This window comes from Cololabis saira, chromosome 3, assembly GCF_033807715.1.
Source record: "Cololabis saira isolate AMF1-May2022 chromosome 3, fColSai1.1, whole genome shotgun sequence".
In the NCBI taxonomy this organism is placed as follows: Eukaryota; Metazoa; Chordata; class Actinopteri; order Beloniformes; family Belonidae; genus Cololabis; species Cololabis saira.
Genome location: NC_084589.1, coordinates 27,767,233 through 27,793,059, shown reverse-complemented (window position 1 = coordinate 27,793,059; position 25,827 = coordinate 27,767,233). Strand labels below are relative to the sequence as shown.

Here is a 25,827-nt window from a genome sequence, read left to right as displayed (position 1 = left end):
AAGACCAGTTTAGGATTATTCAAGTTATGTTTTATTTATATTAGACTCTCAAGTGTAAAAGGATGCCATTCAAAAGGAGCATTGATAGCCATAAAAACTCAATCCAAAGAGTTAACAAGGTCAGTTGGGGAGGAGGGGGTTCAATGAAATCTCAAACCATACCATATATACACAAAACCTCTCACAGAGATCTCAGAAACCCAATGCTATACATAGTTATTATTGCTTGTTACGGTAGAGCTACTGTAGCACCAGTAGCAAGAAACATATTGCTATGTACCTGCTGTCATTGCATGGGATTTGTAGTTCTCCACTCTGAAGACTGGAGTGTTCGCTGTAGTTCTCCATTCACTCATTAACACAGGGTCTTCACAGCCCTCAGCTATTTATTTTATTATTAATATTTTTTTTTTAGAACAAATGTTCATGACTATTGAGATATTATAGACAGTGAGATATACAGAATACCATAAGGTAATACAAGGGAAAATACAGAATTGCCACCTATAAAAAGTAATAGTACAAAAAAGAAAAAATATAGACCAAGTGAAGAAACTGCATAACCATACACAGAAAAAAATGTGTTGTGTCGCTACGTGCCAGTGTTTTTCTACACAATATTCATATAAAAACATGAAGAAAAAAAACAAAATCAGTGGTACAGATACATGTAAGAATATAAAACTACAATGTTGTAGCATCAATACCATTCTGACTTTCTTCATCACTGTTCACATTTTACACAGTTTGGACAAACAAGGGAAAACAATTTAGACCAAGTAGTCCTGGTTTGTAGTGTTGCACAAACAACCAGCATTATCACAGCTGGTTACATTAGCAGCCCACTCACAACTGCTTCTTTTAAGTGCTTTTAAGAAGAAGAAGAAGAAGAAGAAGAATGATTTATCAGTGGTACTGACGTTATGCACTTTAAATTCACACCTAGCATTCACTTTATTTAGATTAGTTTCTTTTTCATGTCATTAAAGTGTCCATTCATATGAAAACTAGACGTTTTTTCTATACATTTTCTAACAAAAGAAAAACAAAACTCAGCGCGAATACAGGTTTCTCGAATGGGAGGGGTGTGATTGATTTCCCCCGTATCCAGTCAGCATGCTGGGAGAGTACTGTACGTCCGTAAAACATGAAGAGATTCAGCAGCAGGAAAGATGTGGAGATGTTCAGATGTTAAACAGAGAGAAAAAAAAAAAGTGGGAATATTTGTTATTCTTGTGTGTGAACAGAAACACATTAAAAATAGCCAAATCATGTTTACTACACTAGCTGATCAGATGGCACCAGTGCAATCAAGCAAATTAAATTCAATCAAAAATGTTTCAAATTCATTCAAAATAAAATATTATATAGACATTTCTGTAACTGATTTAAGCGAAAAACATTGCACCTTCTGTCTTAAAATAGTTGAAACACATTAGCTACATGCAAATTATTTAGAGTCCCTAATATGAAATAGGACAAAGACAACATATCACATGTTGAAACTGATGGTGTTTTTTTTTGGTTTAAATTGAACTGAATCGAACCTCTTCAGTTACTGTCTCACTGGTTAAACTGATGAGTGATACTCCAATATTTCAGCATCACTTTTCCATCCATCCATTTGCACCCACTTATTCCAATCCATGGGGTCAGGGGGCCACAGGGACCCGCTGGAGCTGATCCCAGCTCCTGTCTGTGTACCTGTGTAAGGCACAGGTACATCCTGGAGAGGTTGCCTGACCTTTGCTTTTTTCCAGCATTTTTTTTTTTTTTTTTTTTTTTTTTTTCAGTATTTCATTTTTTTCTTTTAGTCCCTCTCCAAACCTTGCTGGCAACAAATTCAAAATAAGTGCAGATTTATAGCTGTCAGTTTTAACTGTGATATGTTACTTTGCGCTTTGCTTCATTTGATATAAGATTTTGTATATTCGGATTTACCCCAAAAGTTTTTGAGAAAAACGTCCTGATATCTTAATCGTTATTATCATCGTTGCAGGTTTTTTGAAGTGCTGATATACAGTAAACACGAACTGTAAGCCAAGATGTTTTAAGGTTGGGGATACGCTACCGCGCTTGTCCGTTTGCCACTAGTTATCAGAGTAAGCGCGAGCACTAACAGCAATGAGAGAACGCCACAGGTAGCGATGGTACCACAAGTACAGAGGAACTCACAGAGGGGGGTGGGGACTGCCTGTCAGTCAAGGGTAGGCTCTCATAGCCAGGGTTGCCATTGGAGGAAACGTTTGGAGTCCTGCATAGAGATAGAAAGAGACAACGACAGAATAGAGAGGGAGAGGAGTAGAGGTTTAAGAAGAGAGGGAAACGGGGGTGAGACACATTGAGAAAGACAGAGGGGATGGGGGCCGCGGGGTGACGGGACCCAAGGACAGGTAAAAGGAAAGAGGAGAAAGAGTGATTAGAAATAAAGTGCGGAAAAACACAGCACTTAGCAGATTTAGCAGGTGTTACGTCTACTGGTACTCAAATAAGGCGCTGTGAGCACCAGCAGCAAGCACACAGTCCACTCATGACTGATGCACATCAGGATTTATACAATCATCTGCAATTAAATGCATTTAGGACTGATTCACCAGTGGCACTAATGAACTGGTTGTTTTTTTTTTTTTTTTTTGCATGATGAAACCCAAAAGCCTTTAGAGCAGATTCAGTTTAGAGGGGACTGTGTTGTTAGTGCTAGCTGACTTTCTAAATTTCCTCAGTATGCTTGCATATTTGTGATCAATTATTTATGGAAGCAGTCAAGGTGAGCAAATGGCATTAGCATAAAAAAATGAACTATTCCAGATTAGGCAAACCCCATTAAACTTCTCTGACGGAGAAGAGAGTGAAAGAGGGAGAACCAGACAAGGAAGTGGAAGGGAATAACGGAGAGAAGCAGCAGGACGGATCCAGAGAGAGAGAGCCTGAGAGGTGTGGACACCACGGTGAGGAGACAGATGAAAGGGGAAGCAGGAGAGGTGTGTGTTGAGGGGAGGTTACCTATTGTCAACCTGAGCCTCACATCGCCGGAGTTTTTACGAGCGCAGCCTCGTCAATGACACCCCCCCCCTAGCACAGCAGTAGCATACTGCTGTTTAGGAGACAGGACGCCATTTGAGACCAGATCTGGGAAATGACCGAGCGGCCTACAATCGTCTGTCCTGAAACACCCGACAGACGGATAGACAGACACACAGACAGACAGACCGACCTCTGGAGTTGTGTCTGTTTCACTGCCTACGCTCTCGTCCATATTGACCTGTCTGTGTGTCTGTCTGCAATGCATGTACTCTGTGGGTTTGAGCTAATCCTACATGTGTCTGTGTGGACAGGAGCTTGGAAAACTAGCAGTCAAACTATCTGATCTGCCGCCTCTTGTGTGAAGACGGGTAAACACTACAACCTACATCTACTGTGTTGGTCATTAACATGACTGTGAGATAGCTCTGTGTTTTGAAGGGTGGGAGTTTGATGTATAATTGCCAAAACAAAAAAACAAAAAACTATGTCTGCACTAGGGTTGCCACCTTTCAGAAATAGAAATAAGGGACGTCCTGATTTCAGCAGCGCAGGAGCCAAAAAAAAAGCCCCAAAACTTCTAAACTGAATAAAAATGTGTTTATTTGATATGAAAAAACTAAATGCTTTGATTTAAAGTTTAAACTGCTTTAATAGCATTGAACTTGCATGACTGTACAGACAGACAACCATACTAGCAACTGAAATATCCTCCTATGCTGTGTACGTCCACATCAGCCCAGATGTAGAATATAGATACAGGTGAAGAATATGGTGTAAAAGTTAATTTATTTCAATAATTCAAATATAATATGGTGTAAAAGTTAATTTATTTCAATAATTCAACTAGAATATGGTGTAAAAGTTAATTTATTTCAATAATTCAACTAGAATATGGTGTAAAAGTTAATTTATTTCAATAATTCAACTAGAATATGGTGTAAAAGTTAACTTATTTCAATAATTCAACTAGAATATGGTGTAAAAGTTAATTTATTTCAATAATTCAACTAGAATATGGTGTAAAAGTTAATTTATTTCAATAATTCAACTAGAATATGGTGTAAAAGTTAACTTATTTCAATAATTCAACTAGAATATGGTGTAAAGGTTCATTTATTTCAATAATTCAACTAGAATATGGTATAAAAGTTAATGAAAATACGGGACAAATCGCGTCCCGTATTAGTTCAATACGGGACGCAACATTTTTTTCTCAAATAAAGGACAATTCCGTATTATACGGGACGGGTGGCAACCCTAGTCTGCACAAAGTCATCCCGACAGTGCTCAGCGCTCAGTCAGTCTCTCTGTCGTGTACTCTGTGGTGTCATGCTACTTCCTGAGCCCTAATCTCAGCTGCCTATGCGTCCAGATATAGAAACAGAAACACAAGACTGATGGGAATAAAAACTGCCTCTCAGAGCAACTTGTTTCTCTTGCAACATCTGGGATGTTCTGTCTGCCTGTCTGTCTGTCTGTCTGTGTGTCTGAGTGTCTGTGTTACTCACGGGAGGGGCGGCGCGCTAGAAAAGGGGGGTGTCCACCCGGCCCCCGGGTAATTATAGAAGGGGGTCATGGCCCCTCGCTGAGACCCCGAGGACGAGGATGCCTGTCTACGTGCCTGATGGGAGGTGAAGGGGTCCTCACTCTCGCTGTCCGAGTCGTCGTATTCCTCTGATTCACTGTTGCCACCAATGAAAGAGAGAGAAAAGGGATGTGTGTGAGCAGGGAAATGACAAGTATCACTGTGTCTTCAGAGTTGGTGAATTTATTACTATGGTTACATATTATAAATTTAAAAAAAAACGTTTTTCAGAGATAGACATCTTCATGCAGTCATCTCCATTTGTTTTCTATCACTTTTATTTTTAACTTGGTGTTTAAGTAAATATTTGTTGCCATTCTGTGTCTTTTTGCAGTCAATTTACCGAATGGTTGTGTGTGTACTAGGGATGGGCGGTATGGACAAAAAAATTTATCACGATAATTTCTGGCATTTATCCCAATAACGATAAAAAAAATACCAATACAAAAAGTGTCATCAACGGGAATCTTTCTTTCTTTCTTTCTTTCTTTCTTTCTTTCTTTCTTTCTTTCTTTCATTTATCCCAATAACGATAGTTCTTTCTTTCTTTCTTTCTTTCTTTCTTTCTTTCTTTCTTTCTTCTTTCGTTTTTACCGTGAGATGGCAAATTCTTACCGTGGGGAATTTTATTGACGGTTTATCGTGAACGGTAAAATATCACCCATCCCTAGTGTCTATCTGTTGTTTTGTTTGTATTCTTGGGCCATTCCTGTAGCCAAAAAACACTTAGGGATCATTGTTATCTCCATCTTTAGTCAAACAGAACCCTCTTATCACAGTAATACTATAAATAAAAGTGCTACATAATGTATCTTTCTTTAATCCAATTTGGTCACTCTCCATTAGCACATACAGTAGGTGATAAGACTGATGGTGCCCAGGGCTCATCCCGAGGAGGATGATGAGGTCATCTCCCTCTAATATATTATGCACATATTCTGCAAATGGTCCAACCACAACACTAGTAATCTAATGGAAATCCGTACTATTGCCAGAAATCCCACATTGCCTAATGGTACAATTAGCTGAGAACATTTGAAAACTTTAACTTGAACTTGAACTTTGAAAAGTTGTAAGACAGCCAAACCTCTCCTGAAGCACATTCCAGTATTTCTGTGCTAGAAAATTTCATTGTGTGGTATACAGAAACATTTGCCTTCTGTAAATGTGAGTTATTGTTAGAAGAGCAGAAAAAAAAATTGGTAAAAGGTTAAATAGATAAGTAAACATTCTACCAAACACTGAAGACAAATTTATCATCATCAACCCAAGACCCAGAACCTCTCCTTTTAGCAGTGTTCAAAATAAACAGGTGTGAGCCTGAAGGAACATTAGAACCCACCTTCTACTTTTCATATACATAATTGTGACAGAAGTTGTAGAGTTTAAACCACACACATTCTTTTTAAACATCTCTGGTGTGTACCAGAAAAAACACAAATGCACACAGTCAATACTGTTCCCACCTGGGGAAGCTCCTCCAGGCACCAGGCAGAGAGCAAAGGATAGCAGTGAAGGCCAAAGCTGAGAGAAAAGAGTAGAGGGAGAGGTAGAGCAATCCCTCCATCCCGTCATAGCACAGGCCTTTTAGTGAGTCAATGTAGTCCTAAAACAAAATGTAAGAAAACTTAAGTAAGAAATCAGAAAATATTAAATAACTGGCTTTATAATTCAAGTTTTCTACTCATGTCTGGTTACCTTATTGAGACCTCTACAGTTGAGTAGTGCCACCAGCTGATGAAAGTTGCCCTCAGTGGAGTTGAGTATCTGTTGAACCTCCCTGAGCGATTTCTGATAATAATAGTAACAACAACAATAATAATTAAAGCTGCAAGCACCGATGAACGGGCCCTCGCGCGTGCAATTTCCACCAATAAAGGTCAATGACTCAAAACCAGGTCCGATGACACCACCCACGACTCTATGTCAAACCATTGAAAAGTTATTGCAGAAAATAGGAACTATCACATATCGACAAATCAGATGAAGGGGGGGTGCGCTTATTGGCATCTATCGTCGCCACGGTAACGCTTTTGACTGAGAAAAGTAATGCCCATTGTCGCAGGATCACGATGCACATTTTGATGTATAACACACCTGGGTGCACGTTACGGTTCGTGCGAAGAAACGGCAGAAGAAATGACATAAATTGCGCCAAAATTACACAATTAATTCAAAATGGCCGACTTCCTGTTCAGTTTCGGCCATTGGCGCCAAGAGGCTTTTCTTTAAGTTGCGACATGATACAGGTGTGTACCGATTTCCGTGCATGTACGTCAAACCGTATTGTGGGGCTTGAGGCACAAAGTTTTCTAGCGGGCGCTGTTGGGCCATTAGGCCACGCCCATTAATGCAAACTATTAAATATCACATTTTTCGCCCGGCCTGGCTTGCGTGCAAAATTTGGTGACTTTTGGGGCACGTTTAGGGGGGCAAAAAGGCCCTCATTTCGTCGGAAGAAAAACGAGAAAAATTAAAACATTTCCTAGAGATACAATAGGGCCTTCGCACTGTCAGTGCTCGGGCCCTAATAATAAATACAAATGTAAGAACAACCATAACAAGATGGTTCATATGTAGCATTAAGTATAGTCTCTGTGCTCAAATCCTTTACATACCTCAGCTTTTGGGAACTGTGGGAGAGCATTTCTTTCCAGACTGGAGAGGTGTGTGTGGATGTTTGAGAGGGCCCTCTGGGACTGGGTCAGCAACTAAATCCAAAAAGTCAGTGCAGGGAGTAGGATCAAGAGCTTTTACTTTGCATGGTTGCTGAACTTTGCCTTTCCTATCTTGATATTGTGGCTATTTCTCTGACTGATGAGTTATCAGTGTGTGAGAGAAGGACAGATGGCAACAGCTGTGCTTCTTCCTGACTGTGAGGTAATCACATTCAGTCTTCTCACTCTGAAGTGTGCGAGCCACATGCCTGCAGTCTAGTGATGTGTGTATGTTTGAACATGTGACTGACAGTGGTCACGTTACCTGCTGAAATGGACTGTTCATGCGCCTGTTGCAGGTGAGGTAATAATCCAACACTTCTGAACGGCCAGCAAAACAGCGGGACACAAAACATGATTGCACAGTAGAAAAGAACATTCATCTATCATTCAAACAGATTCGCTGACAGAAGCACATTTGGTAGGTAAATGACACAGCACGGAAAACAAGCAGCTCTTCCAGAAAGTGTCACAGGGACATTGTTGCTGTACCTGAGCTCGTCCCCGTGCTGAACTGGGTGGAGTTGAGGACGAATATGTTTGGATCTGAGCAGAAGTCGCTGAGAGCCTGGCAATGTGGGACAAAGTGGCACAGGGAATGAAAGAGGATGAAATGAGGCAGGGGAGAAATGGGGAGAGAAATTGAGAGGAGAGTCCAAAGAGGGAAGGTGAAGAAACATGATCACAGGGGGGGAAAAAGAATTAGACCGACTAACAGATTTCATCCTGCAGATATATGACACCAGTGCAAAGATATTGGCTGATATTGATCTTGGTGCAACTCTGTTGTTCCCAATCAAGTGTTTTTTTTCAATAGGGCATCCATTCTTTTAAAGATGATATGTGATTTTTATCACTTTTTATGTACTTGAGAGCATGTATCTGTGTGACTGAAGTGACTACCAAATCAAGAACTTGCACAAAACACACTCTTTCACTTTTGATCAGAGCATAAAAATATGCCTTTGATTAAACCGTACAGGTTTGCACAATGTGACATCACAGATCAGAGTAGAATTGCCCAACATCGTCATTCTCACATTGAGCTGCACTTGTTGTACCTCCAAAGCAGATTTCTACACCTGCAGGTAGCTGGGTTCACACCATCTCTGGTTTATTTTCACCAAAACATGTCTCAGAGTTTTCATTAAGACCATCAGCTTTTGGAATAAAAGAAAAAAAGACAAAAAGTGTAATATACAGGACTGTCTCAGACAATTAGAATATTGTGATAAAGTCCTTTATTTTCTGTAATGCAAAAATGTCTGGATTCATTACAAATCAACTGAAATATTGCAAGCCTTTTATTATTTTAATATTGCTGATCATGGCTTACAGCTTAAGAAAACTCAAATATCCTATCTCAAAAAATTGGAATATTCTGGGAATCTTAATCTTAAACTGTAAGCCATAATCAGCATTATTAAAATAATAAAAGGCTTGCAATATTTCAGTTGATTTGTAATGAATCCAGAATGTATGACATTTTTTTTTTTTTTTTTTTTTTTTTTTTTTAAATTGCATTACAGAAAATAAAGAACTTTATCACAATGTTCTAATTTTCTGAGACAGTCCTGTATATCCTTAAACCTCTCTATACAAGACTGCATCTATGGGGCTATTTTTGAACAGGAATACACTTCAATTCAGAATCCTCCGCTTGAGATCGGTCCACCAGAAGAGGGTGTGAGAGACACGCAGAGAGTCTGGCAACTGATTGGGAAAGCAAGGACCGGGGGCAGGATAGAGCAGCCAGGCCCGCAGCTGGCCTATTGTTTCCCTGTCAGTGGCTAGGGACAGAGCGGCTCTGTGTGGACCCACAGGCTTTGGGACATCTCCTGCCAGCCCCACATGACACTGAGGCTCTTCAGCTGAGCAGCGAGCACAGAAAAACACCCACCATTTACCCTGTTAACACAGATCAAAGCAGCCTCCCTCTCAGAGAGAATGGCCGCACTTGAAAAGTGAAAATGAACCGTCCTCTGTTGCAGAAATAAACATGCTCTCTGAGTTTAAAAAATGTCAGAATGTTAAAAGGTGGCCATCCCGTTCCAGTAAAGGAACAGCACACTGCTTTCTTACTAATATCAAGGTCCGGAGTTAAAAGAATAGCTGGAACTTTGCTTGTGTGAAAGCACATCTAACATTCACAGGAATACGTTCACACTTCTTTTTGTGTTTATTTAAATGCCAAAGGCGCAAAGGCATAGCAACGGCTTCAAGCACGCACTGCTGACAGAAAGCTGAATGTTTCCCCTCTCTGTCGATCTCCCTCCTTCTCTGAAAGTCATCACAAGATACACTTTCTCCTTCTTCCACTCCCCCTCCTCTCACTCGCCGGAAACCCACTCTCTTCATCTTCCATCTTCACTTCTTGAAGCCAAACGCCCACAAACTTGCAAGCGCGCTTGCGTGTAATACACAGACTCCAGCGCACAAACACACTTTGTTCACAAACACGCACACGCACATTGAATTTTTAATCTCTGCCCCAGTTTCCTGCCTTTTTGGTCTTCTGCCATGACTACAGCGTTCCCGAAGAGGCAGGTCTTTTCACTGTTTGGCACAATGGCCACAGGAATTGTACACATTAGCACGGACACACAGACATCCACTCTGGTCCGTCACCAGGGGTTGGCCTTCTGAAGCCGACCTCTCTCAGCTACTGCCTGCCAATCCCATTCCCCTTTTTATTCCTTGAGCTTTGGCGCTGCTCACCACAGCTGCTTTTCAGGGCCTACTCACCACCACAGTGGCCGTCTCCAAGCCCAGAGAGCCCCAGCTCAGGAAGAGCGCCAGCCATGCCAGCACGGTCATCCTGTGTAGGGAAGGGGCAGGGGACAGTACAAACTGCTCAGCTCACAGGACACTCCGACCGGCAGTCCAGTGTTTAGCATGCTTGTGTCTCCAGATCCAACACTGTGTTTACTTACATGATGAGAAGCCAGCGGGCCTGCTTCGCCAGACCCAGCAGGATGAACAGACACACTATGAGGTCAAGCAGCAGCAACAGCACATATGACAACCACCTAAAATGCACAGACAACACAAAAAGAAAACCATTTTACATTCTTGCCAATACAATTTAGAAAAAAAAAAGACATTTCAGGCTTTTCCTTGCATCCAACTGTGATAAAAAAAAATGCACAGGGGTGCATAAACTGGAATTTTAAGTAACAGCATGTCCTGCAGGGTTTTTCCCCCATAATGATGAAACTAAACCTTGTGTTCAACTGCTTCTATTAACTCCTTTGAAATGTTTTAATCAGTATATATTACCCAATGCAGGTTTTAATTTTGCTTCTAAATCATTTACAAAATTGTGACTTAATAGATTTGAATGAGATCATGGAATGTATTGAATTTTGGTGCATTTCCTTTTAACCCAGCTTTCAACTTTTTTGACAACTTGAGTGGGTTTTTTCTTTTTTCAGTTAAAATACTCAATTATGAGAAAATGTGCAGTGAAAATGCATCAAAAACCGCATTTCTCCTCACTCAAAAACATTCACCGACAATTGTTCCAAAAGCAAATTATCCTCCGCGTTTCAGATTTCAAACTACTGGAAAACAGCTCAGTGGTGAGTCTCAGAAAGGAAAGTAATAACCACCAAATTTAGTTCCAAAGGCCAAATTATTAAAAAGTAAATCGGTCTTAGGAAGTATTAACCATAGAGCTTGACTCTGAAACTTTCATGAACTTAATAGAAGTACTTGCATTAATTTTGTTTTTCAAGAAAATCAGCTTTAAAGCTTTCCTGAGCCGGTGTGGAATGACAGCTCTATAACACAGAGCTCCTCAGCATTTTGCCCCGTGACTCCAAAACATAAACTCTTACTGCCGACTTTGGTCTGAGGGAGAAAGTGAGTTATGAGCTGCTTTTCCTTGTCAGGATGGTGCATTTTAATTATTTTAGACCCCTGTTTTGACCAGAAAATCAGTAGCAAACTTTTATATATGTTATTAACCAAAGTGTTTCTTTCTTTGTTAAGCATACATGTGCAGTTTAAAACTGACTTCCCTTGTAGATTTTTCCACCTGATCTGGGATTAAACACACTCACTGTTAACACCAGGAAGTGTTACAGGATTATGGGGATTCTGCAGATCAATAAGTGCTCTTGTAGTTTCATTGAGAAGTTATACTATTTAAAAATAACAATGCAGGTTGTTTATCAGAATGCTGTTATTACAAGTTGACTGGATCTATCAGAAGAAAGATTTACCTGTGATGTTTATTCATCAATAATGAATGTTTTCTTTCAATAGCATATGGGATATAAAGGCATCCTATCAGCCTAAAGCCTGAATTAAGGCTGAGTTATGGTTCTGTCGTTTTGACGCAGAACCATAACTCGGCCTTTAGAGAGAAGCCAAATTGCAATTAAAAGAAACTTTAACAGTCACATCTTTACTTTATTTATAAGATGCTTGGCGGGACATAACGTATGTCTCAGCTCAACTCCAACAGGGGGTAGAGGTGTTAAAATTGAAACTTGTACGTGATGAAAAATATGCCAAATCACCTAAAAGATTTTAAAAAAACTCAGCCTTTAAAAAGAAAAAAAAATCAAGCATAAGCTGTCACAATTTATTGGGAAATTGGTAACACATTTCTTAGAGCCTGAGCAGACCAGGGAGTGACTGTCTGGCCATTCAGTAACTGAATGGAAATACTTTCTGATGAACTTTGGAGTTGTTTTTGACCAGAATTTTATCCTTTGAATCACACATTAATCGAGTTTCCGATACTGGAAAACTAGTCTCTGTATTTAACACTTAAAAGTTTCCCTGAATAGTTTTCAGCAGATCCAAAATTCTGCAGCAAGAGTTGTGATGAGGATATGTCAACAGAGTACATTTGTGGTAGAACAGGGGAGTTGGAGTTTATCAGGTTCTTCTCTTGTGAAACCAGCTCTCGGATAGTGTTTGCGAAACAGACACTGTCTTGAACTTTATTAAGATTGGGTTTTAGACTTTCCTTTTTGATGCAGCTCATGGTTAGAACTGACTTGAGTGTCCCAGTCCATCTCATTAGTTGTCCTGCTTTAAGTCTAGACTGCTGGGGGACCTGCCGCAATCCACCGGGCTCTCTCCTCACCCTGTCCTCGTTACTCTTCTTTGCATGGATATGTCACTATTAGAGCAATTAACACTGTTCTTTTTGTGTCTCATAGGGAGATATTCCTGGATGAAATTCTCTGCTTTTGTCACCTCAGACCCCTAACCTGTCAAGGGAGATGGCAGTCCTGAGTCTGGTTCTGCTGGAAGGGTTTTTGCTCTGTCAATTAGGTTTTTCCTCTCAACTGTTTTGTGCTTGTTCAGGATAAGGATTGAAGAGAGAAATCTGTTGGGTTCCTTAGCAATGCTGTTTTTGTGAATCTGCATGATATGAACTTTGCATTCAGACTCTACAGGAATTAAATAGATTAACTGAATTAGAGTGAATTTGGGTTGGGTTGCAACTGAGCTGGACTGAGTTGGAATTGTCTCCTGTGGGAAGCACTTGAAGATGACTTTTGTGGTGAATTAGTACCGTGCAAATAAAAGTGAACTGAACTGAGAGTCAGACCGCAGTTGGAGAACACAAACAGCTTCTAACCGAGCTAAATCTAAGTGAGGGGAAAGTGAAGCAACAGAGGAAATTCTGAGAGACGGATGAACTTTTTCTTAAAACAAAATATGAAGAAAAAAAAAATCCTTTTTGACCTGAGGTTCACTAGTCACCCTGGTGTTGCACACTTTTATGGACTTTCTAAAAATAATAAAAATTAAAATACTGCATAATTTGGTAGCAATGTCACCTGGGAGCCCGCCGGTACAGGCTGCAAAATTGTCATCTAAGACTAGGCTGGGCGAAAAGGGTTTAAGGAAGGTTTGCTTAAAAGACATGCTCCAGTGCAAGTTAGAAATCGTTGCATCAATAATGCATTTTTCATTTAAAACTGGAAACGGCATTATTCATTCATGTTATCGTAATTGATGATCTGCACATAGACCACACTGACATTTTTGCGTGTTCCTCTGACAACTTAAACAGTGTCTCTACTCCCTCTGATAACAATCCAGCTGCATACCTCTTTTTCCTTTTTTTTTTTAGGACAGTTTTTAGAGATGACCAATGAAATATAAAAAGAGAAATGAGTGTGCACTCAGATATCAGTTGTGCATTCAAATGCCTTGCCTGTAGTCCTCATTGACCATTAGTGTGTTGGCCGCCCATCCAGGGGAGAAGGGGTTGGGCAGTAAGCTGCTGGTGGGAACCACCGTGGGCACCACGGAGGGTGGAACGGGTGTCAGGGGAATGATGGACGCCCCGCTGACGCTGCTGTCGTTCCCCAGACCTGCATCCACACCGGGCCAAGCCAGAGAGATTGAGGAGAGAAGATTGATCACGTTCTCAGACAACCTCCGGCAGTTCCGCGTCGACACCAGGAACGGTTTGCTGCCAGAAAACAGCTCCTCCATTGAGGCGAGAGGGCCAGAGACAGAGAGCTGCAGTCCAGTAATTGTGTCTGAAATCTGTCGGGGAAGGAAGGAGGAAGGTGAGCTGAGTGGGACCTGAACCACAAAACAGACATAATGATGTTCTTGCAGAGACAGAGAACTTAACACTCCCAATGTCTGCCCCTCATAATCAATAACACAGCTGAGATGAAGGAGATGTGATCGTGCATATAACAAACTTTTAAAGGTGAAAGTCTGCATTTCAGAAAACCTCTAATGAATCTGGACTGAGGGCAGTTGGGAGGTTTCCAGTTTGAGTCTTGCTTCATGTGCCTCCGTTTTCTGCAGCTGTTCTAACTTCTATATTGAATTGAATTGAGTTTATTTACAAATAATTAAAAAACACAGATACAGATAATAATTGAGGTTTGTAAAATGGGACTCCCCAGAAGCTACCGTAGCTTATGAATAGGGGCCCAGTCACACAGCAGAAAAACTATAAATGACACATATAATACATATAAATACAGTATAATAACCTTATATCCTTATAACCTAAATAAGAAAAAAAAAAAAAAAAAAACAGATCTCCTAGATACAAATATATTCTTATAAAAATAATACATCAGGTATTGGTACATAAAAAATTTAACAAGAAACATAATTTGATAACAATTTTTGTTTTAATCTTTTTTTTTTAAATTGACTCTTTTATAGCACTACCAAGCTCATTCCAATTTTTTGGAACTTTGCAGGTTACACTGAAACTTGTACATTTTAGTTTCCTTTTCTTTCCCTTTAAAAGTTGTTTTCCCCTTGTGGTGTGTTCATGAGTGGGAACAGAAATGGGGATGAGATGACAGAGTCTGTCATTGAGTCTAAAAACTACAGTATACATTACACAGGCATTGTGGAAAATGTTACACTCAGTAAGTTTCAGAAGCTTAAAACCATAAAAAAGAGGATCAGAGGGAGCATTAAATTTGCTCCATGATATAACGCGAATCACTTTCTTTTGTAAAATCTGTAGTTTGTCAACATAACTTGGATATGTATTACACCATAAAACATTACAATAATTTAAATGAGGCTCAAATAGAGACCGGTACAGAGTTAGGAGAGCTTCAAGACGAAGAAAATTTAGATAATTTCTTTGTTAATTCATCAATATGTTTCCTAAAGTTTAAAAATTCATCCACATATATTCCTAAAAATTTAATAAATTCTACCCTCTCGATACCTCTACCATTTATCACTATTTGTATATTTTCAATATTACTTCGGTTTCTATTTGAGCAAAACAAAACATAGTTAGTTTTATTAATATTTAAAGATAATTTATTGCATTTAAACCAGGAGTGCACCTTGGTCAATTCTTCATTCATAAGGTTTTGGAGATATTCCAGAAACTTAATGATTGGTTGATTGGCAACTCTAAACTGTCAATAAGATAAGATATCCTTTATTTATCCTTTATTTACTCCAATAGGAGTAAATGTGAGTGTGGATGGTGGCTGTTTGCTCCGTCTCCGATTGCGTCTCAGCCAGGTGTTAGGGCTCCAGAAAAGCATTAGTGTGCCTTAAAATTAATTCTTCAAGTTTCTGAATGGCCGTCTACATCAGCGATAAAGATATTCTCTCACTATATGTTTTAATGATGTTCGTATAAAGCTTTGTTTTGCATATCATCTCCATTTCTCCTAACGGTATTTACTGTGAAAACTGTAGAATATGATTCATATCATCGTCATGCTCATCAAACCATTCAGCAGTCCTCGTGCCATAAAGATATATGTGTACATTGCCCTTCTGGAAAAGCCCTCTCCCAACAGAAATGTGATCCCTTGAATCAGCTGTGTATTGATTTGCACTGACACCTCCCTCTGAAGGAAGCCCTGGAGTCATAGTGAATCTCAAGGCTTTTCTTATATCTGTCAACGATCCATTTCATTTGTCATTGTGGATTGTTGGACATCTGATCAAATATGTTTCGGTCAGAAACAAACACTATTTTTTTCAGACATATTTGGGACTCTTGCATCTCCATCCATCTCTCCACAAACTGATCCTCAAGTGAAATTAAAGCCATGTCAGCCATGAATTAAAGATGCAGCAATAAAGTACAAGTACAGGACTGTCTTAGCGTGTATCTCAGCTTATATGCAAACAGCATATGGAAACTACATATTGTAGTATTTTGATATATCTTTTGTTCAAAACTGAACAAAAATTTAACTATTTTTCAATGTGTTGCCCTAAATACTTATCTTAAACTAAATCCTTTACGATGAACATTTCTGGGCACGTCATAACTATTTTAGAAGTTGTGAACATATGACAAACTATATAAATGTGATTGCACTGTAACAACAGGTGTGCTGTAATAATGAATAATAATGAATTATTGAATGTTACTTGTCTGTAAGTATGAGCAACATAAATAAAAAATGGCTCCATATGCAGAGAATGAAAACCTGCCCAGCCCAGGTTCAAATCCTGACCCGTGACCCTTTCTGTCACTTTACTCCCACCACTCTCACTCTCAGGTGCTCACAAGCGTGTTTCTTGAACCTTTTCTGACTGGCACCCACAACCCAAGGGAGGACATTTAGTACCCAGACACATAAAGCACTGTCTGACCACAGGAAAATCGATGAAACAGAGGTCTGTATCTGACCACATGTACGCATAAACACATTCTCCCCTCTCCCTCCCACACTCATACAAACACTGTGGAGCAGGGTGGACACTGTGCATGACATTTTATTTGCAACAAGAACAGCACTCACCAGCAGATCGATGGAAGCTAGCGTATAATTGGCTGTGAGAAGAGACGAGGTCAACTGATACATCCCATCATTAGCCTCGCTGTTGCCATAGAAACCGATGCCTATGGCAACACTGCAACAAAAAAAAAAAATAGGGGGGAAAAAAGAAGCATGAGAACATTGTGGGAGGGTGCGCATGTAACAGCAAGAGAGAAAGCAGGATTGAAGAGCAGATAGAAGAAGGATAAATGTAATGTTTAATTCAGAGTGTACATACATTTTAAATGAATGTGACATGAGGAGATAAAGCGGGTGAAGATGTGATATGTGCGGTATGGGTGAGCACCAGCAGGGAGAGCAGGGAAGGGAATATAGGGAGATGAAAAAAGTGCTCAATGGTGAAGCTCCAGAGTGAAAAAACATTTGTAATGTTAAAAACAGTGACACATTTACACATTTTTCTGTTATTCAACAATTTAGATTAAAGCGCAGGCCAGATGTTCATCAAATCCCCTCAAAAACAGGAGGAATGGTACGACCCAATCTCCCACATAGTATGTGACCCAGATTAGAAAGCAGGGGGAAAAAGGAGGAATGTGTCTGCATGTGCTTTGCATTTTGAACTGCCAAATGTGACCGTTGTCTAATGTAGCTACCTGCACAGTTTTTGCTGCCACTGTCTAAGGGCTCGCACTTCATATTTTCAAAAGATGAAATGGCAGCATTTCTGTTTTTCTTTCAGTCAAACAGAGGTTTTAATACTGAAGAAATCACTAAGTAATGTTACATAAAGGTCCATAAGAGGGAGACACTAACCACTCCATCAAACAGCAGCCTGTATATGATGACTATATAGCAGCTGGGATCAAATATGCAGCATACTATGGTCCATAGGATGATGTAGAATCTTTGTATATAAAAGGCGTAATAAATGGACTGGAACGTAATAATAAGTACTGCCGAACTATCAAAGTGCACTTTAACTTTTTTTTTTTTTTTTTTTTTTAAAGCCATTAGCTGTCTGCATCTTTGGATGTAAAAGAAAAAAAACAGCTGATGGGCAGCTGAGCTTTCCCTCGGAGTCATACTTCCACTAAATAAAAGAGTGTATGAAGCAGATTCCCAAGCAGTCCAGTGACCACAATGTACCGACTTGACGGCTGCATGATCACCACAGCTGCATCATGGGAGGTTTCTGTCTTGTTAACTCTTGGCAGAGATCATCATCACAAAAACTCACACATATACATAGAAGCAACTAAATCAACATACTTGGAGCTATTGTTGGCTGTGGTTGTGAAACAGTGAAACGACACTGTTGACTGTGTGGGCGACTAAAAACCACATGATCATGATCATAATGATGATGATGGAGGTGACTTCTAGTCATTCTCAGCCTCCCAGCTGCCAAGTATAATTTTAGATACTAGAAATGGATACATTATGCTGAATTCCCCCTCCCAACTCTCTGTCAGTACTTTAAATAGGAAAGGGGAAATAACTACTTAATATGTTTAGATTTTCTGCCGTTGCTTACGGTAAGACCACCAGCACAGTAGTGAGATGGAGTGAATCTCACAACTGGATCGTAATGATTTGTGGGGGGAAAGAAATGATTGACTGAACTTTCTTTGAGCAAAGTTTGTTTATTTAATGGAAATCTGGACTGAAAGCCAGCAGCTTATTGTTGTTGGTGGAATTGCACTTTAACACAATGTTGCATCTGCTTCGTGTCATTTATCAGTTATAGCGCATTTACTTCACCAATGTTTTGTTTGTCCCAGAACATTTAGCCAATTAAACTTTTTTTTTAAGAAGGGGAACAGAGCGGGAGACAGAAGCTTTTCAGAGAGAGGGTGAATAAAGATGTGATGTACAAATGTGCAGTCTGAGGGAAGGGAAAAAAAATCTAAGTTTAGAAATGTATATTAAGTTGAATCCCAAAATATTATTGCACAGCTATAAATACAACAGTAGAAAGCAAAAAAAATAAAATAAATTAAAACTAATATAAACTGATTCAAAAAATTGTTGTTGTTTTTTTTGTACTCTGATTTTTGATTTCTAGTGAGATAATAGATTATGTGAAGATTGTTTTAAAGGAAACCATGTAAACTACATCTAGCTTTCCTTTTGATCTGCAGTCTGGCTCTGGTTTACACCAGTGGTCCCATCACCTGGTGTCTGAAAGCACCTGTGCTTTCCCAAACACTTCTGTTGACAACATTCCACGTGGTTGTGTGTAACAAACCATCTGACACGACACATTCAGACTTAGTTTTTTCACCTCTCACCGGCATCTGAAATGTGACGAGATACTTCTGCATACTGTATAATGTAAGGCTAAAATGTTGGAAAAAAAGCTGGCTTAATTCGTAAAAAATCTTCCATCTCTAGATAATCAAAGCTGTCGATTAAATATAATTAAATAGAAAGTACAATGTTTCCCTCTGACATCTGGTGGACTGGTAGTGTAAAGTGACTTGCACAAGTCTTCGAAATGTGATGCATTTCAGAATGTTGCAACAAATGTACTTCATCACTTCATAATAAGCAATCTGCATCTTAAATATCAGCTCTTTGCTTAGTGGGACACATATATAAACAAACTAATGTGCGTTTATATGTGCCTTTAGATGTGCTAAGAGTTAAGTTGAAGTTCTGCATCCAGAATTGTTCTTTGATAGAAATAAATAATCATTAAAAATTGTGCATCTGAAGGATTTCACGCTTATAGCTGGTTGGCATGGTTCTGAATATTTAGCTCATCTTGAGAGTGAGCAAAAAATTATCAACATTAAGACCTGATAGAGAATATTCAGAATGTATATATTTTTTATTTAAAGCTCTCAATAGAAATTAGACTTTTTTCTCCACATGAGAAACCTAGACAGTGGAAGTTAAAAAAATTTAATTAAATTAAATATCCAATTTCACAACACTTAGACATATTACTTAAATGAAATATACTTGGTTGCATTCCACTACTAACAATGATTTTATACTGTTCTAATTTAAAGCTCTATTGATGTGTGGTTAAGTAATATTCCGGATTCAGGAGTTTTACATGTATCCAGAATATTTTCCTTGGGTAAAAGTTGAGAATATTTATTCCTCCACTAATAAAACCATCATTTGTCAGTTGCCATGAAATATAATGTCTGATTCCTCCTTCTCACCAGCACAGTGTGACAGCAGCAACCGCCATCCATGTGACACAGCAGATGCCCCGCCCCTTCTTCCCGCTATAACCGTGACCTGTGCTGCCATCTTCATCCTCCTCCTCCTCCTCTGATCCCTCACTCCGGTCACCACGGTGACAGCAGCAGTAGTGTATGAGGAAAGAAAGAACCACCAAGAGGGAGATGACGAGACCGATGGCTGACAAACTGGACAAAACCAGCAGGGTCTGAAAAGAGATGTGGAGGAGGATCAGCAGATGAGTCAGTGAGAGTTTGAAAAAAAAATAAAAATAAAAAAAATTAAAATGTCCCTTTAATTCCCTTTTTACAAGTGCAAAGGAGCAATTAATATGGTGAAACCACCAACTAATCCCGTAGCTCATAGCAATTGATTTAAAAATTGTGATTTAAAGGATGTGAGGACATAAATGATGTTTTCCAACGAAACAAGAACATTTGATGCATATTTGCATGCATGCACAACACGCAAATATACATGAAGTGAAAAAGGCACAGATTTAAGTCAAACAACTTGCAGCGACTCTTTACAATCCATGCTTATTTTAAATGCTTTAACCCATGAAACTTTGACATGTCCGTGCACCACAGTGGGTTTTAATGACGCTAAGCCATATCAGACGTTGCTTCTGATCAGGCTACATGTCATAAAGTCAACGTAGCTGAAATGCTTTTTGGTCTGACACATTTCTACAATATTATCCCTCGTCCATCTGCCCGTCTGTCACTCCCCATTCCTCCACCTTCCCTCAGCCTCACCTCCTGCTCCCTAAAGCCCCTCCCCATCACTCTGTTCCACCTATCCCCATTTCCCCACGTTCTCCCACTCTCCTCCTCTCCCCCACTCTCCCATCTCTTTCTTTCTATCCACACCACTGAATCTCTATTAATAATCTGTGACCTACTTAAATACATTCACTGCCACTCTCTCAGGCTCCCGCTCTCTCTGCCCAGTTTTCTGTTCAGCAACCCTCCTCGCATTACTCATTGCCTCTCTCATCCCTTCTCTCCGAGCGCTTTCGCTCTCTTTGTCTATCTATTCTGCAGGATAATTTGCACTCTCTCTCCCTACCCCACCTCCTCTTTGTGCTGCAGAGAAGTCCCAAACACTGAGACATGACTAGCTGGAGCGTTTGCATGAAAGCTTGTTGCAAGAGAGGGATGAAACAACCCTTTTCACTGCAGAAAAAAATCCATGCAGAGGCAAGTGCGAGTAGAAACCTGCAACTACATTCCAAAATTTCCCAAAATAGCCCAATTTTACACTGGTTTTTAAAGACTTCGCCATATATAAAGTAAGTTTATGACATGGATAATGACTATAAATGCGCTGAGAGGGGATTACAAGTGTCTAGTGGAATGCACTCAGTGATAATTAGACCAATAGAAAGCTATGGAAAAGTCATTTGAATGTCGGTGTGAAGGATATTTGGGTTGCAATTATATTCAAGGATTCATTAAACAATTTATAGCAATGTGACACAAATTACTCATCATCCTGGTACTTTATTGTAGAAAGCAGGACTGTATTTATCAAGTAGTGCAGCACCACAGGTGGGGCAGTGGTTACAGTTTTCTGAGAGGGATTGTGACAGGTGTCTGTTACCTGCTGATATTCCCAGCTTTCAGGGATGAAGCTGTTGTCCCTCATCTGCATGCTGAGGTCCAGCCGGGGCAGGGCATGACACACTCTCACCCATATTGAAGGGCTATAGCTGGGTACCACTGTCATGGCAGCCATTTTCTACTGCCAGTGGTTCCCCTCCTCCACCCTGTGGGAGGGAAGGCAGAAGTGTCAGAAGAGTCAGGATCTGTAGTAAGAACATGAGAGAAGAAAAAGGGCAAGGAAGGGTGAAGGCCTTCCTAGGAACATGGCAGAGCTGAAAACATGGCAAAGTCTCCATGGAAGTTAGTGCACATTTGTTTCGAGCATTTTGATGCATTTGTACATTGAAATCATCTTAGCAGTAGATTCCAGATTTTGCAGTAGATTTCCAGATTTAGTTAATTTTGTAGCACATTCTGTTTAAGAAATGTGGTCATTTTGAGTCTTGAGAAAATATTTGACAATTTAAGCCTTTTAGTTATGATCTGCACTACATAAATATGAATGCTAAATATCAATGCCTCTTTACAAACTGTAAACAAAAGGGGCGATTGTATAAAAGCCACACACTGCAGGGCTCCTCCACGGAGATCACATAAAGAAATAGAAGACATAAAAATAGAAAAGGGATAAACAACTGACCACCGTCAAATAAGGCCTTCAGTATATCTTACTAAAGTCTGTCAAGAGGGGAGAAAGTAGGATAAATATAGAGAACAAATCCAGTTATCCAAAACACACACTGGAATGGTTAGAATGAGCGAGCAGAGGCAGGAAGAGGCCTGGTGGGCTCCTGATACCAGCTGTCCTGATGACGAGACCACCACGGCTTTTCTGTTCAAGATAAAAACTTCTTGAAGACAGCTCAAGAGAGGCGAGAACAGAGGGAACTATTCACATCATTAAACATAAAAATAGTTATAGAGCTCAGCATAATACCGATATCCCAAGCAGCTCTGAATCGTTAATGTCAGACACATTCTGAATTGATCATCAGTGTTGGATTTTACAGTCTTTAAAAGCATCAATGGTTTATTCAATAAATAAACCTTTCAACAAGTACAACGTCAGTGAGGCTTGTTTCTGTCACCATTGATTCCTCACACAGTGGCGGCACACATGATTGTGTTCAATAACGGGAATGATAAAGGTTTTGATTTCACCACATGTCCCATTCATCACCAAACAACCTCACCATTCAGATTTGGGTCGGTCGTGGCCAAGAACAAGTTAACATTTCACCCACGGGCCAGACAGGGCTACTCTAAGCCCATTACGACAAGTCTGTTCACCTTAACGGTTCCAGCAGCTCAACTGTCACAAATCAAATCATTGCCAACAGTCCATTTCACTTATTAAAATTGTGCCGGACCTATTTGGTTCAAACAGTGCAGGAACAACCATTCACCGCAACTCAGCAGTGTAAACGAGTGTGAGCTCTTTGATGCATATTTGATGCATTTTGCACAGCATTCATTGTAAATTGTTTTATTATATAAGATCACTAATAAAATCTGTACGGCAGCTCTGTGGGAGACTTTTATCAGACACTTTTCTAGGTGTCATTAACATGTAACAATCAAAGGACAATTCTACCTCTTGAGGTTACCGCCATGAGCAAACTGGGCCAGTGAAAAATAAAGGAATATCAGATTAGTAATCAGTTAAAGTTAATCAAATACGAATAGCTGACATGAGATGGACATTGTACTGTGATATCAGCTCTTGCACGTACAGTACTAACGCAGATAAACTGGTTCGCCCGAAGAAATGCACAGTTATGACAGTGGGTCAAAGTTCAGGTAAGATTCTCTCCCAACCCAAAAGAGTGGTGGAGCAAAGCTAATGAGATGCTGATGGAAGCTGGGGGAGGAGGTGGAGGGGGGCCGCGGTTACTCAGCAGCTGTCACAGACAGGAAGCCTCAGAGGTGACGTGATATCTCCTGCCAGCTTGTTATTATGCCTGTTAACATTGCATAACTTAAGGTGAGTAAATGGGATCCTCGGCTAAGGCCGTAGAGGGGAAAGGAGAAGAACAAGATGAGACTCTAACCGAAGCTGGAGCTTTAATACAAAAATGAAAAAATTAAAAAATGTGAATTTGAATCAATGGTATGCATGAAAAAAACAAGGATGAAATCATTTGCCTGATACAAGACTCCATGATGTCTAGATGTAAAGAAAAGGGCCATTTTGTGAGGCAGCTAATGAGAACGAGACTGAAGCGCCTTCTGTCAGCTGAATTTAGGATCATCTTTAGGCCATCTGAATTATCTCTACTTGTTCTGTTTTCATTACATTACATCTTTCCATCAGCCAAGATAAATAATGCAATTCATTTACTGATGGATTGATGTGCAATTACAAGTTGCATTGTAAAATCTTTTATGATTACATCTCAAATAGTTCTCCAACAGCTTCTTAACAACAATCCCATCAGTGGCCACAATTTATGAGACAGCACTACATCCTCATGGTCCACTACATCATTCAGAAGAGATTAACAATCATGTTGTAGTAGAAGGCATCTTCGTCTACCATCTAAATCCCTTCAAATCAAAGGATTTTTTTCCAATTAAACTGCAATCTTCACATTGCATTCCACAGCTAAATGAATACATTGGTTCCAGACAAGTAAGTGCCGCCAGCCAGGCAAGTGGCAAGCTTGACATAAAGTTAAAGTGGACAAATAGCATCCACTCTGACTGAACTGAATAACCTCAACAAAACATTATCTTTTAGATTAAATTATCATTCTGAAAACTGTAATGGCTGGGAAAATCAGGGGATCCAATCAGCCCATTAAAGCCTCAGCCGCTTAAATTACATTTCCTAATATGTCCTGGGGAAAGGGCCTCAATTATGAGTGAGAGATGAGAAGATAAATATGGCACGATGAATGTGAATCCCTCCTGATAACCGTGTGTAATGGATTCAAGATCATACAAGTGCACTGGCTCAAAGATGTGCATGGAGCCACATTAGGAATGCACTGTACTTTACAGAATCAGATTCATACAGTGCATCATATTTCACTTAACTGACAATCATTTTTTTGCAGGTCCATCAGACAGTAAACAATAACGAGAGAGGGAGCCGTCTCTTACCTCTCTGTTGGCTGTTAGGAGTTTCTCTCTCCCTCCGTCTTTTATCTCTGCCGGTGTCCGTGAAATATTTAACCACTCAGAGATGTATACTGCCAGCCGTCAACGCTTGATGGTCTTGAAAAATCATCCTGAAAAAATGGCTTGAAGACATGCCAAACCTGTGTCAAAATGAGGAGAAACACCTAAGCTTGGATTTCTGGTAGCTAGTGAAACATTAAAATGCTCAATAATTGTGTGGTTGTCTGGTGACAGTGGAGAGGTGCTTGTGTTGATGGATGGGAGAGGAGCTTTCAGCAAGCACGAGTTGGTGAGGGAGAGAGAGAGGGAGGGATTAAGATTGAGGAGACACCCCTGAGGGACTCTTTATCATTGCACCGTACCCCTTCGTAGCTGAACGCCCAAGCGACTTCGCAACACAACAGTGACACAGTATTGCCCAAAGATAATTAATCTGTTAACAGGGATTAGCAGGGTCTAACCCCTCACTCACATCATTCCAGAGGCGCGCATCTAATGCCGACCCCCACAAAACATCCAATCGCGCCCACCAGCCCGACCAATCTCTGTCCCGTCTGCCAGGCTGAAACCTGACCAGATTACTAAAGCAAAGAACAAAAAAATACCAAAGTGCCCCCAACTGTGCTCGCAAAACGATGTGGAGGAGTGATTTTGAAAATCAACTCACATGTTGTCTGCAAAATAGGGAACTCCTGCCTGTAAGAGCGCTGAGAGGCAGAGATGCAAAGGAAAACCAGAGTCAGAGGCAAATAAGCACAGAGGGATGAATTTGGGGAGGGGGGAGATGCAGAGAAAGCCTACATGAAATACAGAGGATAGAAAAAAAAAGTGAGTTCCCAGGGAGGGATGCTGAGAGACAGAAGAGGGAGGGAAAAAGATGGAGTGAACAATGAATAGAGAGGGGCAAAGCAGCGTGTGATGGATTTGTAGGCAAAAGCAGTTTCCAGTGGAGGCTGCAGGAGAGCATCAACACTGATTCAGTGACAAGGAGGTGGAGGAGAGCATGCAAAAATCAGTACGGAAGAGACGAGTGCCCACTGATGGAGATGCTCTCTGGGTGATTGCAACGAGACAAGCAGAATGAAGACACAGCAGTGTAACACAGCAAGAAGGAGTAAAAACAGTACAGTGTTGTTTGCCTTCCGTCAGAGAAAGGGGGCAGAGGCGAATGAGAGGAGAGGGAGGGGGCGGCGTTAGTTTTTCTGTGTCACTGAAAGAGAGTGGGGGAAGGGAGATAATGCGAGCAAGGGAGCAAACAGTAGAGAGCTGGAGAACACGCTCAGTGACTCATATAGGCTATGTGTAGTGTATATTTGTGCATGTATCAGGGAAAGTAATGGGGGAGAAGACAGAAA

General features: G+C 40.2%; 1 protein-coding gene across 7 annotated transcripts; it reads right to left on the bottom strand.

Moving 5' to 3' along the window:
* Positions 1-879: 879 nt before the first annotated feature.
* Positions 880-25,481, bottom strand: ttyh1 (tweety family member 1). Of its 7 annotated transcripts, none has more exons than XM_061716984.1 (16): positions 25,140-25,481; positions 24,455-24,612; positions 21,348-21,513; positions 19,721-19,950; positions 16,563-16,674; positions 13,511-13,848; positions 10,260-10,355; positions 10,072-10,144; positions 7,819-7,894; positions 7,592-7,647; positions 7,228-7,320; positions 6,308-6,400; positions 6,076-6,215; positions 4,533-4,706; positions 2,176-2,254; positions 880-1,130 (listed from the first exon to the last, which is right to left on the bottom strand). In XM_061716984.1, exons 3-16 carry the CDS (start codon positions 21,480-21,482, stop codon positions 1,053-1,055), a joined length of 1,773 nt encoding a protein of 590 aa, XP_061572968.1. In that variant the 5' UTR covers positions 21,483-21,513; positions 24,455-24,612; positions 25,140-25,481; the 3' UTR covers positions 880-1,052. The 7 variants fall into 7 exon arrangements, with proteins under 7 accessions (XP_061572968.1, XP_061572969.1, XP_061572967.1 ...); XM_061716985.1 differs by lacking the exon at positions 25,140-25,481 and adding an exon at positions 24,945-25,062; XM_061716983.1 differs by lacking the exon at positions 25,140-25,481 and having other exon boundaries at positions 21,348-21,552; positions 24,455-24,774.
* Positions 25,482-25,827: the final 346 nt, after the last annotated feature.